Source organism: Callorhinchus milii, unplaced genomic scaffold, assembly GCF_018977255.1.
Source record: "Callorhinchus milii isolate IMCB2004 unplaced genomic scaffold, IMCB_Cmil_1.0 Scaffold4, whole genome shotgun sequence".
NCBI lineage: Eukaryota > Metazoa > Chordata > Chondrichthyes > Chimaeriformes > Callorhinchidae > Callorhinchus > Callorhinchus milii.
Window position 1 is genome coordinate 24,158,145 of NW_024704745.1, and position 26,307 is coordinate 24,184,451.

A 26,307-nucleotide genomic window follows, 5' to 3' on the forward strand; every position below is an offset into this window, starting at 1 on the left:
CATTGATTATAGTGAAAGCCATTTTACACCCACGGCTATGACAGATTAGCACTTGCATTTAGCAAAAAAAACCACTCACTTAATGTAAATAAAGCTGTTTACTTCACTGGGTAATTTAAAAATATGATATAAAACAATTAAAGTTAGATCAGAAGGCCGCTCATTCAAGCAAAAATCATACACAATTTAGGAGGATACTTAGCTGAATAAAAGGATACAAAACTTAGTTATTTCTATTAAACGCCTGTCAACAAACTCAATTCTGTTATTTTCATTTTAACAACAGTTCATTGCAAATATTACTCATGATTTTTACACAAAAGATTTTCTGAATTTTTTTGCCCCCTTTTGTTTTCTTTCAAAAATATAATCAAAAGTATCATCATAAAAAATAATCTCTAAAGCTGTGACAATAAAGAACATAGGTACAGCATTTGCCAATAAATTCTAATCTGCGTCAATGGGTCTGCACAAAAAGCCCAGAAATATCTGGAGATAGAGGAGAGCATGACAACAAATCATGCAGACAGGTCCCATGACAGGCAAACAGCTGTTACAAAACAACACAAAGGTCATAAATGCCTTTGCAGATACAGAGTATAATTTATTGAAACTGATGATTTAGGGAACACAGATTATGTTTGAGAATACACGACTCAAAAGGTTAACGAGGGAAATTGCCAAATAATCAACAGTAATGTCAATAATAAAATCTCAACTGGTATTTTTGTTACAGACATCTGAGGAGATTCCACAATACTTCACATTTTCAGTCACCTCAACAAAGCAGATTTCTTACTTATTTTGTAACATGAATAAGTCATGAATGTTCCTTACAAAATTTACAATACGTATGATATGAAATTACTTTACAACATAAGTTAAAAAGCTTTTTGAATACTCAAGGCCCCAAAAAATATTAGTCTGTAGCTTTCAAAAAACAAGTCTGTTCTCAATTTGTTCCCTTCCAAATTATCCAAAACTTTTAACAGTGATTCATTTCCTACATTGTTTTTCCAAACCAATCTTCCTATAATTTATAGTTATATCGCTTATATTCAATCCTCTTAACCCTTCCAGTTGTATAGTCGTTTTACACCTGTTTTTTCAAATAAAAATCCCTCCAGGTTTTACAGTCCTGAAATGGGTCCATATTTATCTTGACTTTTCTCTGTCATTTCAACTTGCGATCATGACCATGACCAAAGCTTAAGGTCCAGTGGTTTAAAAAGTTGAAATAAAGACTGAAGCAGCTTGATATTGTTGTTTGCTTCCGACCTCCTAATCTCTGGTGGTTAAAAACTCATATGCTTTTCTGGAGCTTGTTTGTGTGCTAGGTAGAGAAAGACAATACTGGAGAGAGCACTGACTAAAAAGATGACATCAAACCAGCGGTGATAGAAATTGAATTGTAATTCTCCTAGGACTTCAGTAACAATAGTACGATATTGAAGTGGAATACTCATTCTCATCAGCAGCACTGATGAAACAAAATACATCCCCTGTGATGGAAAAAAAGATGTTTAAGAATTAAAGCATTTTATTATAACTCAATTGTTTGTAACTAAAAACTAAACATCAAAATAATATTTTTGGAATGCTGTTTATTTGGTGCTACTCCACCGATAGCCTCAGTGTTAAACTTCTAGAGTTATTTAATGCATGACATTTTTCTTCCGTGACCAATAACTCAAAGTCCACCAATCTTGAATTAATATCCAATCCTTTTTGCCTATAATCATTATTATTAATACCCACAAATGAACAACTTTAAAATGTTTTTTACAATGTAAAATTGTAAAACATACAATACTTTGTGTGTGTTTCCATGGCAACCTACAATTCTTTAAAAATATAATACTTAAAATTCTATTGAATTACACAACATAATGATACAAAAATCAAAATGTGCTCCCTTTCCCTATCAGCTAATGTGTGTGTCACAGGAAGATTAAGCAAATCTTTTTGGAGAGTTTATTTACCATAATCTGTGCAAGCACCAACACGATGACATTTGAAGATTTGCTGCTGGATATTGCATAAAAAAACTGAGAAAACAAAAACAATTCAAATGAAACACACATTTGCTGCAACTTGGACATCACAGCGGAATAAATAGTTCATATTAAATCCAAACACCTATTTGATGACTAGTATGAATTTTGTACAATGCGTGTTCAATTTAATTTAATCTATTATTGTAACTAAATAGATTAACTTATTTTTCATATTAGAACACATTTACATACTATCCACATTCGTAATTAGTACCATATAGGCAAACAAGGCATAAAGTAAATCTGTGTGTCAGAAAATCTATTCATACCTTTTTACCAGCAATGGTACCCTTCCACACACACAGAAATATGGTACACAAAGCTGCATATAAGTCTGACGTCCAAAACATGCACTTAATAGTGTGTTGAGTTTTCTGTCAATAAAAAGTTTTAATAAAGACTCTGAAAACAGCTTTCTACCTTGACTCGCATACCTACCTTTGTGAGCGTTATTAATAAGCCCCTGATGGAGGTGACGATGATAATTCCCACTAATATAAAAGAGATATGTTGAGACCAAAACTTGACCTGCATTAAACAAAAAACATTTATATAATAACAATAATCCTTGCATTTGATATAACACCTTATTATGTCATTGCAATGTCTCAAAGCTCTTCACAGATTATACTGTAAACTGAATGGACGATATTTAAAAACAGAGTTTAAACTAAACTTTCTTCTTTTTACTTGATGATTCTCACGATCATTAGAGCATTTGGGACTTGGCATCTATGGAATACATCTCAACGGACCAAATCCTCTTATCGTTTCATAAATAATATTTTCATTTTCAAGTACCATAACTGGTAGTTTTACAACGATCAATTTAACAATTTAGCACAGCCTCTAAACCAATTATAGATCAAGAAAATTAACATTAACCAATACATTACTTACATCAAACTGAATCCCCAAATAGTTGACTGTGATTTCTATCCCTCGAGTAACTGGATCCGTCTTACCTACACGGTCAAAGACGATGTTTATTGTTGCCTGCGGTTTGAGTGTAGAGAAAAAAAACCAAATCAAATATCCAGAAAAGATTAGCATTTACAGTTCCACAATAGAGTAAAGGAAGTTGAGTGCCAGCTGGTGACAAGCTCCTCTCATTAAAATCTCTTATTAGGTCAGAATAAACACACCATCAGTCCAAAATGTTGTGTTAATTTCTTATGAAACCATATAGAACATGTATTATAATGGAAATTAGAACCTCCCTGATGGCCTGTGGGTAAAGGCATTGGCCAGTGATGTGCTAGACCAGACAGACCAAAATGTCATAGGTTCATTCGTGCTGTGTGGAGCAGCATCTCTGAGTTAGGGAGGGAAAATTATTCACTCCTGATTGCTGAAATGTACTGGGTAAGAAAATCAGGCTTGGTTGTAATGCCTTAGCCCCAGTGGTCAACTTGCATGCCAACACAACAACAACAAGAACATTGCATTTATAGAGCGCCTTTCACGTCTGGAGGACGTCCCAAGGCGCTGGACAGTTGGGTCGGGACCCGAGCAGGGGGGAAATGGCACTCATAGTCAAGGTTCACACAGGAATAAACAACACATTGGCAACTTTGTCCATGTGTGCAAAACAAACCCAAATAGTAGCCCAAAAGAGTCTAAGTTCAGTGGTCTAGCACATTTACCCTCAGGAACTCCCCTCTACCCCTTGTTCTCACTAAAGTTACAAGGTGAATGGTCCATAATACTCACCATAAAGATTTTCCAGACACAGTATATAGAGAAAAAATAACCCAAAAAATTAAAATATTTTCCTTGAAATGTTTTTGAGTATTCAATTCTTTCCTAGAAAAGAATAAAAAAACTATTAGACATGTTGCAGATATTCACCATGAGATTGTGGCTTTGAAGCCTTCTGTGAATTAATGCAATGGCAAACGACAGCAAGAACAAAATTAGATGAGCAACTTTCACAGAGAATCTCCTGTAGATGGTGCTGACAGAAATAGAATACATTTAAAAAGTCCATGATGCATTTATACTAAATGTAAGATGATGAATCAACAACAACTTGCATTTATATAACGCCCTTCAGGCGGGGTAGTGTCCCAGAGCACTTCACAGTGGCGGAATCTGACCCTGGGTCAGGGGGAGAGGGAGGGGAGAGGTGACCGTAAGCACGAACAAAAAGGAAGGTCTTTAGGGGGGATTTGAAAGTGGGAACGGAGGGGGCAAGGTGGAGGGATTGAGGGAGAGAGTTCTAGAGTTTCAGGCAAATCACTTGGATTTTGACAGCAATTTGTACCAAACTTAAAAGTTTTAGATAATTTGGAAGGGAACAAATTGAAAACACAAAAGCATATGTATTGTGTTGTGTTAATTTCTTATGAAACCATATAGAACATGTATTATAATGGAACTTAGAACATCCCTGATGGCCTGTGGGTAAAGGCATTGGCCAGTGATGTGCTCGACCAGACAGACCAAACAAAAAGTCATAGATTCACAGAAGGCTTCAAAATTCAAAGCATATGTATTGTAAGCTTTGTTAGAAATATTCATTACTTATTCCTATGTTACAAACAAAAAGTAGGAAATCTATCCTCCTCCATCGCCTCTCCTCGCACCTGAACCTTCATGGTTCTGTCCTTGACTGCTTCAGATTCTACCTCTCACACCGTCTCCAGTTTGACTCCCAAATGGCTTCTCCTCAAACCTCTGCACAATCTTGCGCGACGTTCCTCAGGACTCTGTCCTTGGACCTCTCTTCTTGGTGACATCATCTGCAAACATGGGGTCAATTTCCACATGTATGCGATGACACTCAACTCTATCTCTCTGCCTCCACCTTCAACACTAGGACCACTGCTGTCCTGACAGAATGTCTGTCGGACATCAAGTCCTGGATGAGAGCTAACTTTCCACAGTTGAAGGTCAACAAGACCGAGGCCTGCCTAATTGGCTCCTGTCAGCGCCTCCACACCTCAGGCGCTGACAGCATCACCATCCAAGGATGCACACTCCACCTCACTGAACCAGTCCGAAACCTTGACGTCTTGTTTGACCCTCAACTGTCCTTTCTACCCCACATCCGTGGGGCCGCCAAAAGCCTTATCCACGCATTCATCACATCGAGGCTCGACTATGCCAACTCCTTGCTTGTCGTCCTTCCCAACTCTTCCCTCCACATGCTACAGATGATCCAGAACTCCACAGCTCGCGTCCTCTCACGCACCAGGCTCGGTGACCCTATCACCCCCACCCTCGCCCAACTCCACTGGCTCCCAATCCCCCACAGGATAGAGTTCAAAATCCTCATCATCGCATTCAAGGCCCTCCACGGCCTTGCTCCTCCCTACCTCTGTGACCTGCTAACCCCATACCAACCTGTCCGCTCCCTCTGCTCAGTAGGTTATGGCCTGCTCCATGTCCCCCGCCCGGCCTGCCCAACTATCGGCGGTCGAGCCTTCAGCCTCTCTGCCCCCACCATCTGGAACTCCATCACACATTTCCATCATCTCGCTCGTGCCCTCTTCTCCTTCAAGGCACATGTTAAGACCCTCCTCTTCAACCGCTCCTTCGGCCACCCTCCTACCCTCCCTGCCCTCACCCCTCCTGATCTCAACCCCCTGGTCCAAATCCCTCATTGTCCAGTGCCTTGGGACGTCCTCCCGACGTGAAAGGTGCTATACAAATGTAATTTTGTATTGTGTTGTATAGGTAATTGAAAAGGAAAAAAATGCAAGAATATGGGGAAAGAGTGGGGGAGTGGGACAAATGTATAACACCTTCAAAATTTTTTAATATTTGTGCCTTATAAAGACAGATAATAATGTATACTTTAATACCTAGTTATTAATATAATAGCAAGGACTCAAAGATGTGTGTTAAATGAATTTATCTTACAATGGAAACACCCCTATTCAACATGGTCAAACACAATGCTTGTTTCATCTGAATAGAATGAACTATTATTGTGAATGAAAAAAAACCTTGTCTGTTAATTTCAATATCACCTAGAAACAATCTGTTGGAGGGGACGTATTTAACCATGATAGTTGGTTAAAAGGATAGTTAGCTGCATTCAGGAAGAGGAGGTAAAATTTAACTAATCCCTAATCCTCTACTGGTGCTTTTCATAGGTATTCACAGACATGGTGGATGTTGTGTAGTTAGGATTTTCAAAAAACTTCTACAATAAGTGATTAATGGCCAAGCTAAGAAAAGATGGAAAATTACAAGTATGGAGTTGGAGAAAGGAATGAAAAATTGATAACACACTCCCAGTGTCCTGATCAACAGTCCACCAGATAAAATTAATCTTTTGCTGTATGGTTTGCGGGATATTGCTCTGCACAAATCGGCTGCTATGCATACTACAAAACAGTTACTTTCATTTACAGTAAATCCTGTGAAGTGTTTGGAGGCTCTCGCCCGAAGTGAAAAGCAATATTTCAAATGCAAAGATTATTCTTGTGATTTTTATTAAAAGGGCAAGCTGCTCTACGTAATAAGGAATTGATTTGGTTAACACAGTACCTTGGTTGAATGAAGATCAACAGTTTCAAGGAACAGTTGCCGACTCAGCTCTTCCAGTGCATCCACTTCCTGTTGAATAAGTGAGAGATCTGAACGGGGGAAATTAAGGAATGTCCCAAATGTACTGTTCCAAGACAACAACCACAACTTGCATTTATGTAGTGCCCTTCACACTGGGCAGCATCTCAGAGCGCTTAAAGACCCATGGCTTCTACAAGGTTACCAAAAAGTCGTGAAGCTACCCTATTATCAAAAAAAATCTTTGCTTTAAGACGTATTAGACATTGTAATAGTATCACAACTTTTTGGTCACCCTGTATTAATGATGCTCATTTCTAAACAAGAATTGTATACGTTAAAAGTGGTTTATAGCCAATATTAATGGTATACAAAGGTTGAAGAGATGAGGAAGACTGAAGGATTGTAGACAAAAGTTTCTTTAATCCTGACATGTTCAGAATTTACAGAAACACTAAATAGTATGACAAATAGTTAAAAATAAAGTCTAAGCACAGCAATAAAAATTAACAATTCTTCTCCCTTCAAAATAAAGGTTGGGTTTGAAAAAATACCAGAAATAGTGCCTCAGAACAAAGTGCTTCTCCTGCAGAAACCTCCATGCAACCTCTGCAAACTATGCTCCCACGATCCCATCAGAATCAATTTTTCATGGGTTCACGTGATGTGCAGAGAATTTCCTGAAGGATGTGCATTTTATGTTGCCAAAGTGTTTTATCCAGCTCAAGGCAACATTTAACGACTTTCACAACCCCAATCTGTATATATTTTTCTCATCGTAAAAGGATACTTTCACTATTAGAAGAAGAGGATGTGACACTTTTGATCATTCCCCCAAATTTAGTAGGTGCTGATTACGAATGAAGACTTTCAAAACCCCAATTTGTGTATGTTTTGCTCGTGGTAAAAGGATACTTTCATCATTAGAAGAAGAGGATGTGACACTTTTGATCATTCCCCAAAATCCAGCAGGCTTATTCTGCACATCACCTCGCTGGTACATCATTCTCCTGGTCATGGCAATTCTAAAGGGAAAAATGAAAAAAAAAAATTGTAAGCACAGAAAAGTTTTCAGGCGGGACTTGAAAGAGGGGAGAGAGGGGGCAAAGCGGAGCGATTGAGGAAGAGTGTTTCAGAGTTTTGGGGCGTAGTGGCTGAAAGCACAACCTCTGATGGTAGGGCAGAGGGTGTGAGGGACGAGCAGGTAGATGGTGCTAATCGAGTGGAGGCGCCGGGTGGTGGGTTGTGGAGTGAGGAGGTCAGAGAGATAGGGAGGTGCCAGGGAGTGAATGGATTGGAACACGAGAGTGAGGATCTTGAAGTCGATCCGTTCAGACATGGGAGCCAGTGTAGTTTTAACAGTGCACTTATTGAGGTTATGAGTAGAAATAAATATATATATAAATAAATAAACAATTGGCAGAATGGCAGGAAAGATTGAACTACAATATGGTGCCTGATCTGAAGTGTAAGAAAGAGTGAGGCTGGTATCAAACCTCCCACACAGTTCTGTGGAACACACATACATGAGATGCCTCTACAACAACAACAACTTGGATTTATATAGCGCCCTCCACGCCGGATGGTGTCTCAGTTTAGGATCCTGAGACCGAGCCAAGGGGAGGGGTGGGAAGGTGACCAAAGGCACGGTCGAAAAGAAGGGTCTTCAGCAGAGACCTGAAAATGGGAAGGGAAGGAGCGAGACGAAGGGAGTGAGGCAGTTCCAGAGCCTCGGGGCATAGTACTCTATACAGATAAAGATGCATCTAATGGGCACTTAACTAATTATGAATTGCTGGAAAGAAAAATTATAGGGCTGCATATTGTAAAAAGAAGTAATTCAAAACTGGAGTCATACAAACAGACATGGGACATTGAAGGCATAAAACACACATAGGGATGAGTAAGACAGCAGGAAATGTGTATAACGTAGAACAGATCTATTTAAAAATCAGTGGGTGAAAAAAGCATACCTCAGAGATGGGCAAGGAAAATGTGAGACAACGGAGATTTGAAGTTGTTAAAGACAAGACAACGTTCAGCGAGTGATTAAAGAGTGTGCAAAAGGGAGATGAGAAACTGTGTCTGAAACCTGTAAGGAGATTAGCTGGAGCAGTGTAGGAGGCCAAAACTAGAAAGGTCATAGTGAGAGTGGGAGTTAAATTTTTATATTGGATGCAAGTCAGTGATTCAAAAACTGTCTAAGCCTGTTCCAACATGCCTTAAAACAGTTCATATTATTTCAAACATTGGCTTGAGGCCTAAAACATTCCTGAAACATTAACAGTGAACTTCTTGTGAGCTTCATAATCCCTTAGTAGCGATGGATACACAGGGCTTCCTCGATGTAGGAAACTGACTGGAGTGTCTCCATTCAGCACCAACAAATCCAAGAACCAAGTAATACTGGCTAGGTACAGTGTTTGGAATAACTCCCCTCATAAAGCAGGGAAAGCAACTAACAAAGAACAGCATTAGGAAAATGTTTGCAGACACAAATACTGCATTCCTGGAGAAAAGAAAGGATTGGCAAAGAAAGGAGATAATAGTTTATTTCTGTTTTACATTCTAACTGAAGCAATCTGATGTCCTTCCTCCTAAGAAGCTTATTACCTCAAAAGTTTAAATATAAAACAGAAATAAACTGTCTATAAATAAGATTTTTTCTTTAACAATGCAGAAGAAAGACTGGGTTCATTTCAATAGTGTTTTAAAATATCCTCCTGAGAGAAAGGCACTATAAAAATATAACTTGTTGAAACAGTATGGTTATTCCTTTAGTACAAGTGCAGAAGAATCATAATGGTTACTAACAATGGAATAAATTGTATCAAACTGTTCTCCATTTAAATCACTAACTTTTTTTAAAAGTTGTTTTGTGATTCAAGTCAGGGTCCAAATCCCTGACTGTTCAGCGCCTTGGGACGTCCTCCCGACGTGAAAGGCTCTATACAAATGTTATTTTGTATTGTGTATTGTATTCAGACAAAAACCTAAGGCAAACAAAACATACATAAAAATTGCATTGAAAAAAAATACTATATTCTATCAACTTTATGGCCGATATATCTTGACCCAAACTGATCGACTTTCACAGGCTATGGATTAACATAAGAAAGGATAAAGTCCTTCTTCCTTAAAGTTTTACAGACCTGTAGGAAAGTTATACAAGACCCGAGAAAAATCATTCAATAACCTTTTCCTCCTTTCTTAAAAAAAAGAAAAAAATGTCCCCTATTGCACTTTAATTTGCATATTGGTTTACCAAACAATTAAAGAACCAGCTGTGGGGGGTATTGTGAAAGCACCGAAAAGAAATTTACCAGAAATGTTATTGAATAAAATGAACTAAAAAAAATTACTCATCATTAGCATCTTCATAAACATTTTAACCTTCTAGATGAAAGAGACTTCTGAAACAGCAAATTAAATATGATGGAATATTGGTTACTAGTTTTTCCCAAAAAAAATCTTGATTACAAGCATTTTTCCATTTAAGATTGAAAGCCAATGTAATTCGGGCAATATGATTGGGATATCAGAGTTAATTTATCACGACAGTTGGAATTTATCACGACAAATCTACCTGAAGATGTAGGAAGCAGCCCAATCCTCCCAGCACAAGGTCATGGATTGCAGCGTTCGACTTCTGGGTATCTACTTGCTTTAATGGTTAGTGTCCTGCTAACCAGGTGTCACCCTGGCTCAGTTGGTAGCACTCTCACCTCTAAATCAGAAGATTATTGGTTCAAGATCCATGCTGGCACTTTGAGCTCATAGGCTCAGGTCACACTCCACTGCAGCACTGAGGAAACACTGCATTGTTGGAGATGCCATCCCGTCTGCCTGATCAGGTAGACATTAAAGAATTAATGGCACTATTTGAAAAGACAAGGGAGTTTCTCCCAGTCTCATGGTTAACAATCCCCAGGTAAAATCAGTCACTTACTTAATGACTGTTTAAGGGACACTGCTGTGTGTAAATTGGCTGCCATATTGACCAACAATAAAATCCTGTAAAGTGCTTTGATACATCTCGACAATGTGATAAGATGCTATATCAAATGCAAAAATGATATGATTACATTATAACCAGCATTCACTACTGAAAACAGTATTGGAGCCTCCAATCCTCCAGGTTAGGGTGCAATCAAAGTGATAAAATACTGAAAATACTGTTAAATTGACCCCACTGTATTACAAGATATAAAATATAAAGTTTGCAATGAGGTATTTATTAATCAGGTTTTTAAAAAGAAAATGTAACATTCTTTGCACCAATTCTTGGGGACCAATACAGTCATGGTGAAGAGTGAGGGTGCCTCTTTAGTTTACATTACTGGTCAGTCCAGATTATTGATTTTCTCATGAAAAAATGTTCATCAACTAAGGAGCTCCCCAGCACACAATGAATTAAGTAAATCACTCTAAAGTCCACACCCCCTGCTCTACAAGCCTATCACCCCCATCCTCACCCGGCTCCACTGAGTTGCCATAGGATCAAGATCCTCATCTTCACCTTTAAATCCCTCCAGGGACCATCTTTGTGACAACCTCATACAACTGATCCGGCGCTCCCTTCACTCAGCGGGCACTGAGCTACTATCCCCCACCCTAACTGCCCCACTATCAGTTTTGAGCTTTCGCCTTATCTACTCTCACTTTCTGGAACTAGAATTCCATCCCAGAATCCCTCCAACTCGCTCCCACCCTCCCTCAACTCTTTCAAGGCCCGTCTCAAGATCTTCTTCTTTGACCACGCCTTTGTTTATCTATCCCATCCTCAACCCTCTTGGATCCCGACCCCAGCTCAGGTACCAAGTCAGGATTGTTAAGTGCCTTTGGATGTCCTACCGATGTGAAAGGCACTATGTAAATGTAAATTTATATTTTAAATATCACCGTGAATGAAACTGTCGCAGCTTGTCTTCCAGTCAAACAAAAGCAAGCAACCTGTAATTATACAATGCCCTTCTGATAGATTAATGACTTGGATCAAGGTAGGTTTTAAGGTGGAACCTGAAAACAGAGAGAGAGCAAGACGGAGGGATAGAGAGAGGAGTTCCAGAGGTTAGGCATAGAATGCAACTCCAGCCTGCATTTATATAGTGTCTCAGAAGAAAGTTGATTCAGAAACAATATCCTTTTAAAAGTGCAGCATCCTTTCTTCATAATTTCATAATTTCTGCAGCAAAATGTGTGATATATCAGTGTCATCAATGAACTTTAGGACACTTCAGATATCAAGATTTTAAGTCCAGTAAGTTGCAGTATGTGAGAAAGAGGGGGAAGAGAAAAATTCCTGTGGTACGTAATGAAAATCTTAAAGATACCAACTGCTCATAAAAGTTCACTAAATTACTCATGGTTAAGAAATGAGAAAAATAATCTGTTTTTAAAAAATCTAGTAGTATAAAAAAATTAAAAGGTTTGTCATATTTAGGGGTTTCCGTTTGGTAAAAATCCTGATTGAGGTTATGAAATGGACTCCATAACAGTATTTAAAATTCTTGAGGAATAATAGCACTGATGGTTATCGGAAAAGAGCAGAGGAAAAGGATTAGCAAAAATAAGTCCAGTGGGGAATTTTAGACCAGCATGGACACGATGGGACAAATCTCCTCCTGATTGCATGAAAATAAATAATCCTTACAACATGGACCACGAAACTCAAGCAAAATAAGGAATAGAAAATCTGGTGCAATTTTTGTGGTCTGTATTTTCATTATTCAAAAAAAGTAATTAAAATACTGATCTTTTAACTCTTTTTCTTTAGTTATTTTACTTATTATCACTATCACTCTCATCATCTCTTCTCAGTATTGGGGAATTCCAGTCCCTAGCCAATTAACTTACTTTTCGGGTTCGGTGAGCTGACAAAAAGAAAAACTTGTCAGCATAAGCCCCTTCAATGGACTTTTTCTTGAACAATCAGATGAAGTTTGGAACATGCAATTTAAATATATCAAGTCCTGAATTATATGATTAATATCCCTTGGTTCGAACCATTTTGGTTGATTTAATCTCAAAAGATCATTAAGAGTACTGGCCTGCGGGAGTAATGTGAGGGAGCTGAATTAACAGATTCAGTCATAAACCCGAGGATGATCGTGATTCAACCGTATGCTATTTCATCTCCCTCACACTATGGGTTCAGCAATCCTTCCAATCTCATATTTTGTATGAAACAGTAAAGCAAGATCCCATCTGTATGTTTAGGCAGATGGTAAAGATCCCACCACACTACTTATAAAGAAAAGGTAGTTTTTCCCAATGTCCAAGCCCCAAATCCTCCAGATTCTTTCAACACTCACGTCATGGCTATTTGTAGCACCTTGCTAGCACAAATGACCGACAAAAGCCTAGAGAATGGGATGGACAGAATTTCAAATCAACATTGCAATGCAGGCTTGCTATCACCATAGCTATCAACACACAAGCGAGATGGTTCTGTATCAGTAATGCATTCAGAGAATGATGAATACAGTGTATCTATAATAATATAGTTGAAAGGGATTAATAACCCGGAAGAAGGAAATAATCCATAGACAACTCTAATATATAAATAAAAACAGTTATGAAGTTCATATTAATCACATTTAGATTACAATTAAAAAAATTGCACCAGATTTGCTTTACCTTTACAAATAAAGCACCAAAGTGATTTTCGTCAGTAATATTTACTTAACAGGGGTAAAAAAATATAGAAAAATAACAAAAACAGAGCAATATAGCTTCATAGTAACTTCACATAAACTTATAAAATTTTAATTAAAATAAATGTTATATGTTTTCCACAATAGTTACAGGAGAATCCCAATAAACAATGTACACTAACTACCAGAGTCAGCCAAATCTATCAGTGTTCTCCTTGGAGCTCAGCTGGATCTGAGGTGACATGTCGAATCAATCTTCTGTAGGGATCTCAATAGTCTGTTTGCTGAGCCAGGTGGGTCCACAGTACTCCAGGCACTGCTTATGATAGACCTGCCAGTCTTGCTCATCAGCAGGACTTAGAGGGCCAGACCAGTCACTGGGAACTGGAATTTTTCCCACTCAGCTCCTGTTAACCAAATCTCCAGCAGTCGTCCTGGAAAAGCAGCAGGAAAGCTGGCCAGCGCTCACAACGGCAAGCTATGCAGTTTTAACTGCTTAAATTCCAGCAGTACCCCAATGCACACCCTAGGGTCCCCAAGCCTTGGCTCTGGCTGACCTGCCCACACTTAAAATTTACATTTATAGTTCCTTTCACGTCAGAAGGATGTCTCAAAATGCTTGACATTTCTGAATGACTCTTCTAAATTAGGTAAGCGGTGTGTGTCCTTCAAGGGAGAGCCATTGCATTCCAGCCACAGGGAATTTTCCACGTGTAGATGGTATACATATGTGGACCTCTGTTAGGTTTGGATACTCTGAAGCCTAGTGATGGGTTTCCTCATGTGTCAGACAACTGACTGATCAAAAAAATCACCTGCCTTTACTCTTAACTCTCCTACTGTTTTTGAGCAACAACAATTACTACTTGCATTTATATAGCGCCCTTCATGTGGGGTAGCATCTCGGAGCTCTTGAGCAGGAAGCCAAATAAAGATTACATAGGAAACACTGGTAGCAGGTGTGAATACATTGGAATAAAGTAAATTATTTAAACACACTAAAAAATAACAAGCTTGCCAACAGTGCAGGCCAACTGGTCTGTCATCAGCCGTGTCTTGGAATACTGTGGACCTGCCTGGCTCAAGAACCAGAAAAACAAGACCACCACAGATGGTTGACTTGATTCCATCATCATGTTGCCAAGCTTGTTACCAGCATGAAATATGGGAGAATGTTGTCACCACTCTCCTGCCCTCAACTGTGACACCCATTAAGCAATTGTTTAACCAGATGGAGATGTGGAGCATGAGCAGCAACTGCTTATCTCTGCAAACCAATCAAAGTGGATACTAATCCCGGGAAATAAGAGCATGTAATCATGAACCTGGATTCCAGGTAATGCTTCCAGCAACTGTCATCTCAAGCATTATAATATTATTAATAATCCCTCCAAAACAAAACAATAATAAATTGGTCATTTTGAATCCACGACTGTTTGTGGGACACTGCTGTGCACAAGCGGCTGCTGCGTTTCACCCACAAATATACAGTTAATTACTTTACAGTATATTATGTGAAGTGCTTTGAGACATCTAAAAGACGTGAAAAGTGCTATATCAAATGCAAGGATTATTATTATCATTATTATTATTATAGTTTCCTCATTAGCTATTTGATGGTGCTCAGCATGGCGGGAGGACCTTTACCAGAGTTTGTAACATAACAGCTTGATATGCTGGAGGTCCAAGTTTAATGCCATGTACCAGCCTTATTCAACTTCAACCGTTTAATCAAAGTCCTCATAATGAGGGGGCTTAGCAAATAGATGTGCCCGTTGTAAAGCTGATTCGCCCGAGAAGCTCTGCAACCGAGAAGCTCTACACAAGTCAGTGTAGGCCACAGCTCTAGCTTCCTGCAGGCACTTCCCCATTTTTTAAAATTCAATACATTTTTAATTGTAAATATCATAGAATCATAGAATTATACAGCACAGAAGGAGGCCATTCGGGCCATCATGTCTATGCGGGCACTTGCTATGCAATTCAATCCCACTCCCCCGCTCTCTCTCCATAGCCCTGTAAATTTGTCCTCCCCAAATAATGATCCACTTCTCTCTTAAAAGGTGTTATCGAATCAATTTCCACCACCCTTTCAGGCAATGCATTCCAGTTAATATAGTTAATGTAGTAAATATTGTTAACTATGATTAGGAGATTATCTGTAATCTTATATTTCTGTATTTATTTGACACAACTATGTTTTCTAACCTGTTGCAATATGAAACTGATAATTTTAGTTTAGGATTCAAAATCACAACCAACTCCTAGAACACTCCCACACTTTTCATTCCTAAGAGAAAAGATTGTGGTATTTAGTATATTCACCTTCCACTTCAAATTCAATAACTTGATCCTTTATTTGTCTAGTTATCCCATACTGAGCTACCAAGATAGCTGTGGTGTATCTGCAAAAGACAAACAAGAAGCCTAATCGTAATTCTCTCTAATTCTATGATATTTATGGGGTTTCTTGTTTTGCCCACAATATTCATAATACTTAGATATTACAGTAATACATTCCTTTTTATGGCCAAGCTATGTAAGTTAGGAATGTAGGTCACAGCCTTCTGTTAAGAACCTTAAACCACATTGTTCTCAGAGCAAGCACATCCCGCGTGGCTTAAGTAGTACGACAAAGTTAAAAGCTTAAAATTGTAGTTGCACTGCAGACAAACCACATCCTGTCAAAAATGTATTCTGTCCTACGGCAACAGTGTGCACATTAATGAATAGTTAACCATATGTTACAAATAAAGGTCACAAGCTGACAGCCTTGCTCATGAATTTCCCACAGAGTAGTCACAAAAAAGTTAAGGTGTATAAATCAATAAAAAAAAGCTAAATATGATGAGAACTTATTGGTATATTGCCATATTTATTCAAAATCTTTAAAAGGAAAGCAACAATAGGAAATAAATCATATCAGATGCTCTGGTGAGAGGTAGAATTGTGATAAGTACGCCCCAATGGCTCAATTAATAACGTAACCACTTATAGGGGAACTGAGGCATACAGATCCAGAAGTTCCTTTTTCGGTTTCCTGGGTTTGTGTTAAGTTAGCTGACTTCAACTTGAGCTCAGCTGTAACCCCCACCCCCCCTGGATTGGTTGAATAAGATTTGTGGTCTAGGCTTACACATGAACAATGGCTACTTGAGTGAGTTGTCAAGACAGCTGATATCCACGGCATGTAGAGGCACCACTTTCAAAAGAATATCGAAGCACTGAACAAGAACCTGCAGGGTCACTCCTTCCACAAACCACAGTGGACGTCATCCTTCCCACTTTATCTCCTGGACGACAGTTCCTCATTGGTACTCCCTAACTAGCTAATCCTATAATATGCTCCTATCTCCACACTTTCACCATTTAGTTTCCTCCATCCTCAAACTACAATTTGTCCCTTTCATAAAAGTAAATCAAAGTCCCTTGAAAAATATGTAGGCTCTTTAACAACAAACTTCGTAAGAACGATGTCATCCAGAGATTTGAGGCCCTAAGAGTAGATTCTATAGTAACAGAGGAAAATTTAGGAGAGTTCAATGCAGCCCCAATATATAGTCCATCAGTGCAGCCTAAACTCACTTGCACATTGATTGCCCATGTTTGCAACCTGCCTGCTTGCTTTCCAGACTCCGACCATAATAATAATAATAATCCTTGCATTTGATATAGCGCTTTTCACGTCGGGAGGACATCCCAAAGCGCTTCACAGAACACACTGTAAAGTGAATTGACTGCATATATATGGGGGAACGCGGCAGCCAATTGCGCACAGCAATGTCCCACAAACAGTCATGGATTGAAAATGACTAATTTATTTTTTTTTTGTTTTGGAGGGATTATTATTAGGCTCTGTATGGAGTAAGGAAACATGCCCAAGGTTTCGCCCTGCCTGGAATTGAACTCAGGTCTCTCGCTTGCAAAGCGAGTGCTCTAACCACTGAGCTACCATTTATTCACACTAAAATGACTGACTTCCTGGACATTGGGACACTATTTTAGCTTCCGGCACTAAAACAAATAGCTAACTTCTGGGTACTACGGTCGCCGTGTCACATCGCTTTGTGCTTTCGCAGCAAACAGGAGGTGATATTGCAGTAAACCATTGTCCTAATAGTCAGCCATTTTTTTCTTTTAGCCCAGGACAAATGGCTGGAACAGTCAATCCCACTGTTGTGCCTCACCATAACGTGGTTGGGATTTTATGGATCCAAAATGCCTCATTATAATGGGCTTCTCTGTAATAAAAACCATACACGTATAAAACCAACCACTCATCCACTTCTCTCAACAAACATTTCCACATCTTAACCACCATTTATGTAAAATAATTAAATCAAAACCGTCCACCACTGTCTTTACTTAGGTGTACAATGTGTGGTCAGGTCCTCCAGTCACACATTTGCTTTAGGTTCTAACCTGAATTTTTCAGTCTTAATTCTCCTTTTACCATTCAGCCCGTAAAGGGTGGAAAGTTGACATGATTAAACACAGATTTTCCTATTATAAGCATGGAATATAATATTCATTAGCACTAATGATCAACACATTATTTAGCCCAGTGTGAAAAGACCAAGATTTTAAAAGGAGGAAGCTATATCTCCAGCTTCCTGCTGGTGGAATGGTTGAGGTCTGTTGCTTCTAATGGTTTAACAGCACCACTAGCAGCTCCTTAGCAGTTACTGCAGTGGTTTACAATATCCACATGCAATAAATTCAAAACTAGGATACTGTAGTATTTGCAGCTATTTGTAATCAGAGTCAATGACAGCAACTCCAAATTGCAAAAGTGACTTCTTCTTAACCAGAAGTGTGTCACATTGATATATGGGTACTCCACTATGGCAAAGAAGTTGGCAAAGAGTTACTGCTGAGCAGAATGACATACTTCCTGTTACTGGAAGGAATTCTACTTGTGACTCAGTCATTATTAACAACTCTTATTTCAAATCATCACTATCTAATCCCAGTGTGATATTTAATAATCACAAACATTCAAAAGTTATGTTCATTTACCTACATTTGTAAAAGAAAGTAAGCCACGTTTAACAACAGTGATAAATATCAGAACTTAGAAAAATGTCTGCAAATGTATCTTGTGATAGAAAGCTAACTCATTTGAAGCATTTTGACTAATTCATATGCTTTTTAGGTAGCAGCGTAGCAAGTTAACACTTTTTGAACCTAAATCAATTTTACAGTGTGTTTCAGGACCTTGATTAGATGATTATTTTGTAGATTATTTTGAGCATGTTACACTACATATAAAATGACATAATCAGACAGGAGAAGCAATTTTGTGCAATTTAATTTTAATACAACGCAATGTTTTTTTAAAATAGGTTTCCTCCTTCAAGTGCACCAGATTTAAGGAAGCTTTAAACATCTGCAGTTTCACTCTAAGTATGACATATAGAGATACCCGACATCCCCTGTGACAGACAATGTTGAGCTGAAGAGAACATGTTTGATTAACAACAATATAAAATTCTCTTTGTTTAAAGTTTTCTTTGCTGGTAAAATATTTCAATTCATTTAGACTTTGGAAAAAGTACATGAAATCACATTCCACTCATGGAATCTGCTGACACAGTTGATTCAACAACGAGGCGAGACTGCCTCCCTTATACTGCATTGTACTCAAAATTGTCAGTCTCGGCACTGACACAAAACACCACTTAGGTGGGGCCTTTTAACCTCTCACTTAGTTGATTTAGGTTGACAACACGGGCAACGTTTAGATGCAGCTCAATTAAATTTCTGATATTTTGAAGAAGGTTTGGTCCAATTTCCATATAAGCTTCCTTATTTTCTAATTAGAAATAGACTCCTAGATTAATATTTAAATAAATATAAGTATTGTATTGGGAATGTGTGCCAGCTTGGCTCAGCTGATAGCACTTGCGCCTCTTGAGTCAGAAGCTTATGGGTTCAAGACCCATGGCAGCATCTGGATTTGGAGTTCATGGCTGACACTGCTGGGGATTTGCTATATTGTTGACGGTGCCATACCAGTGAGAGAGCTCCTGTCTGCCTGTTCAGGTGCACTTTAAGGATCCTATGCCACTAATCAAAAAGAGAAGGGAATTTCTCTTGGTGTCCTGGCCAACGATCCCCCAAATAAAATTGGTCATTCACTTCATGGCTATTTGTGGGACATTGCTTGTGAAAATTGTTTGCCATGTTCGCCCACAAGACAGAGTCACTCCACTTTATATCTTGTGAAGAGCCCTCCAAGGGTGACAGGTTCTACTTAGGATTATTATCATTATTGTCTACACCCTAAATAATTCAGTTTATCTAACATTTTGCTCTATCTTTTTTACTGTGTTTTACAGCAATATCCTCACATATCTTTTGGATGTTAATTGAACTACAGAAATTTATAGTACAGAAAAAGGCCAAACCACTCATCCCCTCTATCATCCGAGTGAATCTCTTCTGCACCGCCTTGATCTATCGCCTTGATATCTTTCCCAAAGTGGGTGATCAATACTGGACACAATATTCTAACTGCAGTCTAACTAACAATAGATATGTTTAGTATTACCTCTTTGTTTTGTATTCTATACCCCTATTTATAAAACACAGGATTCTATGAGCTTTTTTGAAAGTTTTGTCCACCTATCTTTAAGGATTTATGTATTTGAGCTCCCAAGACCTTTTGCTCTTCCACTCCTTTTTAATATTTTACCACTCAACATATACACATTCATCTTATTCTTCCTCCTAAAATGTTTAACCTCATATTTGCTCACATTAAATTTCATTTGCCATTTCTCTGTCCAATCAATTAATCTGTCTATGTCCCCTGAAGTTGCTTATCATTTTCTTAATTGTTAGCCAAACTAACTATTCGCCCACAAATACACAATCAATTACAGTATATTCGGTGAAGCACTTTGAGCCGTTTCACAGACGTTTCCCATATTATGGGATTAGCTAGAAGACTTGAAAAGCGCGATATGAAATAAAGGATTATTATTACTATTATTACATTCTTGTCACCTGCAAACTTAGAAATTATGTCCTTGTGACATGAACCCATGACATCATTCGAAAAGATGAGTTTTTTCCAGTATCCTGGCCAACAATCCTCCAGTTAATTGGTAATTCACCTCCTGTTTGTTTGTGGGACAATGCTGCGTGAAAATTGGCTGTTATATTCACCTAAACTTTGTACAAAACTGTGAAGCACTTTACAGTGTTTCAACATAATAAAGCATTATACAAATTGCAAGATTATTATTATAATATATGGAGAATGAAAGCCATGTTTTGGAGCCAAGACTCAGCAGAATAACACCAAAGTCACATTTCTTCCTTCCCCCTATTCTTGCTTGGAATCGCAAGATGATTGATCAAATGGGAGAGCAATCATCTTGGTGATTGCAAAACTTTTTAAGATTGCAAAAGAACATTTGAAACAAATTAAAGAATAAGATGCTAAAATATAGCTTGGCCTACAGTGTAGGAGTCACAACCTTCTTAAAGGAACTTGGCAGTAACCAAACATTATCAGGTTAACCCTTAAGAATTCTGCTCTGACAGGCCCTATGAAAATTGATTGTATCAGAATTAAATTCTCACAGGTCCTACATCCAGTTATCTTCAGGATTTTATATTTACAATTCCAAATCTAGGTTGTGGATACCTTATTTTCAACCCTACTGTGTCTTATCATTGAGTATTTCTTTAAAGAAACAGCACTTATGTTCTTTGCCTTTCCACTTCCTACCTCTTCTTCTTACTGACAATCATGTCCATAGTCTGAAGTAACCGTCTCTCTAATGCAAGGATGTCGCTGTCTGTTACATTCCTATGAACAAAACCAAAGAACATATTACCAAACCTTAAAATAATTCAGAATTGGAATTTCAAGATTCTGCCTTGGTCACTAACAATATTTGGTAAATAGATCCAAAATGGCAATAGCATTACATTAATACATTTACATTTATATTGTTCTTTACAGTAACCAAAAACCTTTCATCTCACCTCAGAAAGTACGACATGTAGGTGTATGGGCAGTTCACTGCACCAAAGCCAGACAGGAGCGCCATTAATGTCACACCAATTACTCCAACTCTACTGATCAGTTGTTCAATTGATAGAATACCTGATAGAGGAAGAAAATAAAACAATGGTAACACAAGTTAAATAAACAATAAGATTTAAAGTTGTTTTACTAGTAAGTTGGAAAAAAGACTAAACGTCTCATAGTTCCACTTGTTCAGACTGCGGTTTGATCCAGCCAAGTCAAAAATATTTTCCAGGCTAGAACTGCCTGTACATAAATAAACAAATGCCTCCTGCACTTTTAGGCTTGCGACCCAATTGCTCATAGAAAGAACTGTATTTTTGTCTACCCTATTTGTGTTACTGACGATCCTGATACCTTTACCTGTTTACCTACCACAAGTGTGTTCACTGAACAGTTCAATGACGATCAGGAACTGGCCTTAAGGAAAATAAGGTTTAGCCTGCTCAATTTTTTTTCTAACTCTTCTGGTAAAGTGAGGTGCAAAAATCACAAGCAAAATCGTTTCCTTGACAGGAACCATCCAACAGATAAAACTAACAGGTGCCAACCTGGCTCAATTGGTTCAGGCCTTCTTCAGTTTGAAGTCATAGCTTAGACTAACACTGCAATGCTGTTCTGGAGGCGCACCGGATTGTCAAGAGGTGCCATCCTTCAGTTGTGACTTTAAAGCAAGGTCCATTTTGCCTGTACAGGTGGACTTTAAAATTCTTATGGCACTTTTCTGGCCAACAATTCTCCATACAAAACTGATCATCCACTTCATGTTTTTTGTGGGATAATGCTGTGCAAGTTGGCTGTTGCTTTTGCCAACAAATACACAGCTTTTATACTTTACAGAAACTTTGTGAAACATTTTGAGATGATCTCGATACTATTGGTGCTATATCAAATGCTGGGTTTATTATTATTAGTACTTCACAATGTATGATGAATGCCAAACAACTCACCCTGCATGCCAAAGTACATAGCAAAAATTAAACACCTGCCAAAACATTAACTTTAAACATAAATAGATGCAATGATGTGGTATTATGGTTTACCTATAAATAAAGCCCAATCTGATGTAGCATTGTGGGTTCTGAGGCTCAGCAGTACTCCGAGGTTCAGTTTTTATAAACCGCTGACCACTATTATATCTATACTAATAAAACAACAACGTCTGTCTGTCTGTCTGTCTGTCTGTCTGTCTGTCTGTCTGTCTGTCTGTCTGTCTGTCTGTCTGTCTGTCTGTCTGTCTGTCTGTCTGTCTGTCTGTCTGTCTGTCTGTCTGTCTGTCTGTCTGTCTGTCTGTCTGTCTGTCTGTCTGTCTGTCTGTCTGTCTGTCTGTCTGTCTGTCTGTCTGTCTGTCTGTCTGTCTGTCTGTCTGTCTGTCTGTCTGTCTGTCTGTCTGTCTGTCTGTCTGTCTGTCTGTCTGTCTGTCTGTCTGTCTGTCTGTCTGTCTGTCTGTCTGTCTGTCTGTCTGTCTGTCTGTCTGTCTGTCTGTCTGTCTGTCTGTCTGTCTGTCTGTCTGTCTGTCTGTCTGTCTGTCTGTCTGTCTGTCTGTCTGTCTGTCTGTCTGTCTGTGTCAGTGTATCTGACAATCATGCAATAACCGATTGACACAGAGATATGATTTATGCCTCATTGGAAAGGTCTTGCACTTGGCAGTGTCATGGGCATATTTGTTTGGTGGGGGCTCTCCTACTGTTGATGAGCTACATTAAAAATGGACATCATGTCTATTGTGACATAAAGTGCATAATAATGGTCTGCAGACAAAAAATCTATGAGATAATATATTATAAAGTGTAGTGACTGTGTGTTTTGTGAGAGAGACAGAGAGAGTGAGAGAGAGAGAGAGAGACTGAGAGAGAGACAGAGAGAAAGAGACTGAGAGAGAGAGACAGCAAGGAAAGGAAAAGTGAAAGGAAATATATTACAGGAGTCCTCCCAGCTGAGACAAAAGACAAAATGTCTGTACCCATTGCAGCTTTGCTTGCAACCAAAGGATCCAATATGGAATGTAGATTGATACACAGATATATCGTCCATGCAAGCAAAGCTGCAATGGGTGCAACTAGTATGTTATATAGGACTGCTTTTTCCAGTTTACAGATAATTCTAACAATTTAAAAAATTAGAAATATTCAATTAGCTATTTCAAAACTCTAATCACTTCCATTTCAAATCTGTGACAAAGCACATGAATGTGGTATAACTCAAGAATGACATAGGTGCGTGCATCCAAGAAGACCTAATGGGATCACAAACTGACAACAACAACAACAAGTAGCAAGAAGATAGCAAGCTTCAGAGAGATGTTCATCAATCACATATTTCTCTCCATTTTTGAAACCACTACCGGAACACAGTTTTATTTAAGTACTGAAAATAACTTAAGATCTATCTATTTTTTTCGGGTTTTTAGCAAGTTTCGGGTGCAGGATGACCTAGTTTATTACAGTTGAAAAAAAGATAAACAAATCATAATTCACACCTTCTGACAATGGACTCACCATGTTTTGGGCTAAGGATAGGAAAAGGATCCCCAAGTTTCCAGAAAAAGTACATGAATGTCAGCCACACCATACATGCAAACAATAATCTCTTTTGTTGCACTGAAATAGAAAAGCAAAAATCAACATACATTGTAAATACCAAAGAAATCTACACAAAAACAGAAGTTGATGGGAACACTCAGCAGGTCAGGCAGCATCTACGGAGAAAGGAAAGTGAGTCAACATTTTGGGTCCACGACTTCGTCAGAACAGTCTTATTCTGACGGTTAAACATCTGCAGTATTTTGCTGTTTTTTTTAAAGAAATCTAACTTGTTGGTCGCCATTCTTGTGTAGATTCTGATGTACTATTATGGCGCGTCCATGTATAATTCATAGAATCATAGAATTATACAGCACAGAAGAAAGCCATTCGACCCATCGTGTCTGTCCCGGTTCTTTTAAAAGAGCTATCCAATTCAATCCCATTCCCCCGCTCTCTTCCTATAGCCCTGCAAACTTGTTCTCCCTAAATAATTATCTATTTCTCTCTTAAAAGCTGTTATCGAATCATCTTTTGCCACCTTTTCACACAATGCATCCCAGATCCGAACAACTCGATGCGTAAAAAAGATTTCTCCTCTTTTAATAACTATTTCTTTTAACAACTATTTTAAATCGGTATCCTCAGGTTACCGACCCACCTGTCAGTGAAATAGTAGTTCCAATCCTTTGCAACTAAAGTATAAAATGCCAGTAGAAAACTTAAGTCTTGTAAATTGTTCAGCAAGACAAAGCAGAGAAAGAATTGTACCTTAAATTTATTACATGGTTGTCTTAACTTTTATTATGTGACTATTTCAAATTGCTCATAAATTAAACTGTTGAAAACAACTGACAAACACAAGTGAAAAAGAACTAGCAGCTAAAATAGAAATATGTTGCCAGTCCAATGTTCTGGCTGGGTATTGTTCCCAACTTGCATAATCCATTTTCAAATCAGAATTTGGCTCTTCCAATTATATTTATCTGAGGCATATTGCTAAAACTCACCATGTACATTGTGGATCAGGCCACGTAGTATAGAATTGCCTCTGAAAAGAGCTCTGAAACGTTATCTCGTGTGAAGGGTGTTGTAGAAATGAAAATTGTTGTTGCCTCACGTTTATTTAGATAGAATTACATAGCACATTACAGTGTGGAAACATGCCATTCAGCCCAACTAGTTTGTGCCAGTGTTTATATTCCACAGAAGCTTCCACCCCTCCTAAACTCCTGCCCCATACCTATTTCTTTTCCACTTTAACTTTACTTTGTTGTGTACTTTAACATATTAGGATAAGTTATGAACATTTAAAATTATCCGCTGCATAACACAAATTATGAGGAAACATTTCGAATCAATTATAATCTATTCATTAATAAAGTAGCACTCAGACAATTTAAACAATTTCTCCTTCATGCATATTCATATAGTATATGGTTGCAGTTACTCACAGAGTCGAATGTTGCTGACTACAAAGTAAGCAATGTAGAAAGGCACAACAAATATGAGCACCATCAGGATAACGTACAGATTCAGTTTCCAATGAAAATATCGTGAGCTAAAAAAGATAAAAAAACACATGAAAGATTACATTACAGCTGTACAGCTATCCAGAAACAAGCAGAAAAACAAAATGTTCCTATAAATCTGCCTAAAATATTCCTGAACCAGAATATTCTAGACTGATTCACACTGCAGACTTTCTGTGGAATGCCATCCATCCGCATGGAGTCCTAGAACTTAGTGGTTAGAGTGAGAGGATCTGGGTTCGATTCCTGGGCAGGTCGAATCGTTGGGCAAGTTTCCTTACTCCACATGCCTTTTACATAGCAGTAAGTAGGAATCCGGTTGTTAGTGAATTGGCGGATCGCTTTTCCGGGGGTAATAAAAGAAAACTTTAAAAATAATAATTTGGCCACAAAATCAACAACTGTTTGTGGGATATTGCTGTGAGCAATTGGTTGCCGCATTTCTCCCACAAAATTAGTCAATTAACTTTACAGTTTATTCCTGTAGCTCAGTAATTAGAGCACTCGAAAGCGAGAGACCTGGGTTTGATTCCCGCCAGGGCAAAATGTTGGGTAAGCTTCCTTACTCCACATGTGTCTGTTTACCTAGCAGTAAGTAGGAACCCATTTATTAGTTGATCGGCGGATTGCTTTTCGGGGGATAATAATTTCTTCAAAAAAAATTAGTCACTTCAATCCACTATTTGTGGGACACTGCTGGGCGCAATTGGCTGCCGTATTTCGCTCACCAAATATAGAGTCAATTTACTTTACAGTATATTCTGTGAAGCGCTTTGAGACATCTTAAAGACGTGATAATGCGCAATACCAAATGCAAGGATTATTATTAGTAGAAGAACTTTGAGATGTCTCAAAGATGTGATAAGGTGCTATAACAAATGCAAGGATTATTATTAGAAGCACGTTGAGATGTCTCGAAGACATGATAAGGCGCTATATCAAATTCAAGGATTATTTTACATGGGCCAGCAAACCCAC

The 26,307-nt window shown here is 38.3% G+C and overlaps 1 protein-coding gene across 2 annotated transcripts in view; it reads right to left on the reverse strand.

The window, feature by feature from the left end:
• Window positions 1-79: 79 nt before the first annotated feature.
• si:ch73-390b10.2 (Golgi pH regulator) overlaps window positions 80-26,307 on the reverse strand; it is a 31,912-nt gene continuing 5,684 nt past the window's right edge. For both annotated transcript variants that reach the window (XM_007891798.2, XM_007891797.2), the window contains exons 4-14: window positions 25,252-25,358; window positions 23,774-23,875; window positions 21,233-21,353; window positions 20,973-21,053; window positions 7,491-7,600; window positions 6,558-6,646; window positions 3,771-3,863; window positions 2,958-3,053; window positions 2,496-2,585; window positions 1,983-2,048; window positions 80-1,502 (exon numbers count right to left, since the gene is read on the reverse strand). In XM_007891798.2, coding sequence (XP_007889989.1) covers window positions 1,296-1,502; window positions 1,983-2,048; window positions 2,496-2,585; window positions 2,958-3,053; window positions 3,771-3,863; window positions 6,558-6,646; window positions 7,491-7,600; window positions 20,973-21,053; window positions 21,233-21,353; window positions 23,774-23,875; window positions 25,252-25,358 — 1,162 coding nt within the window. In that variant the 3' untranslated portion in view covers window positions 80-1,295. The remainder of the gene's footprint in view (window positions 1,503-1,982; window positions 2,049-2,495; window positions 2,586-2,957; window positions 3,054-3,770; window positions 3,864-6,557; window positions 6,647-7,490; window positions 7,601-20,972; window positions 21,054-21,232; window positions 21,354-23,773; window positions 23,876-25,251; window positions 25,359-26,307) is intronic.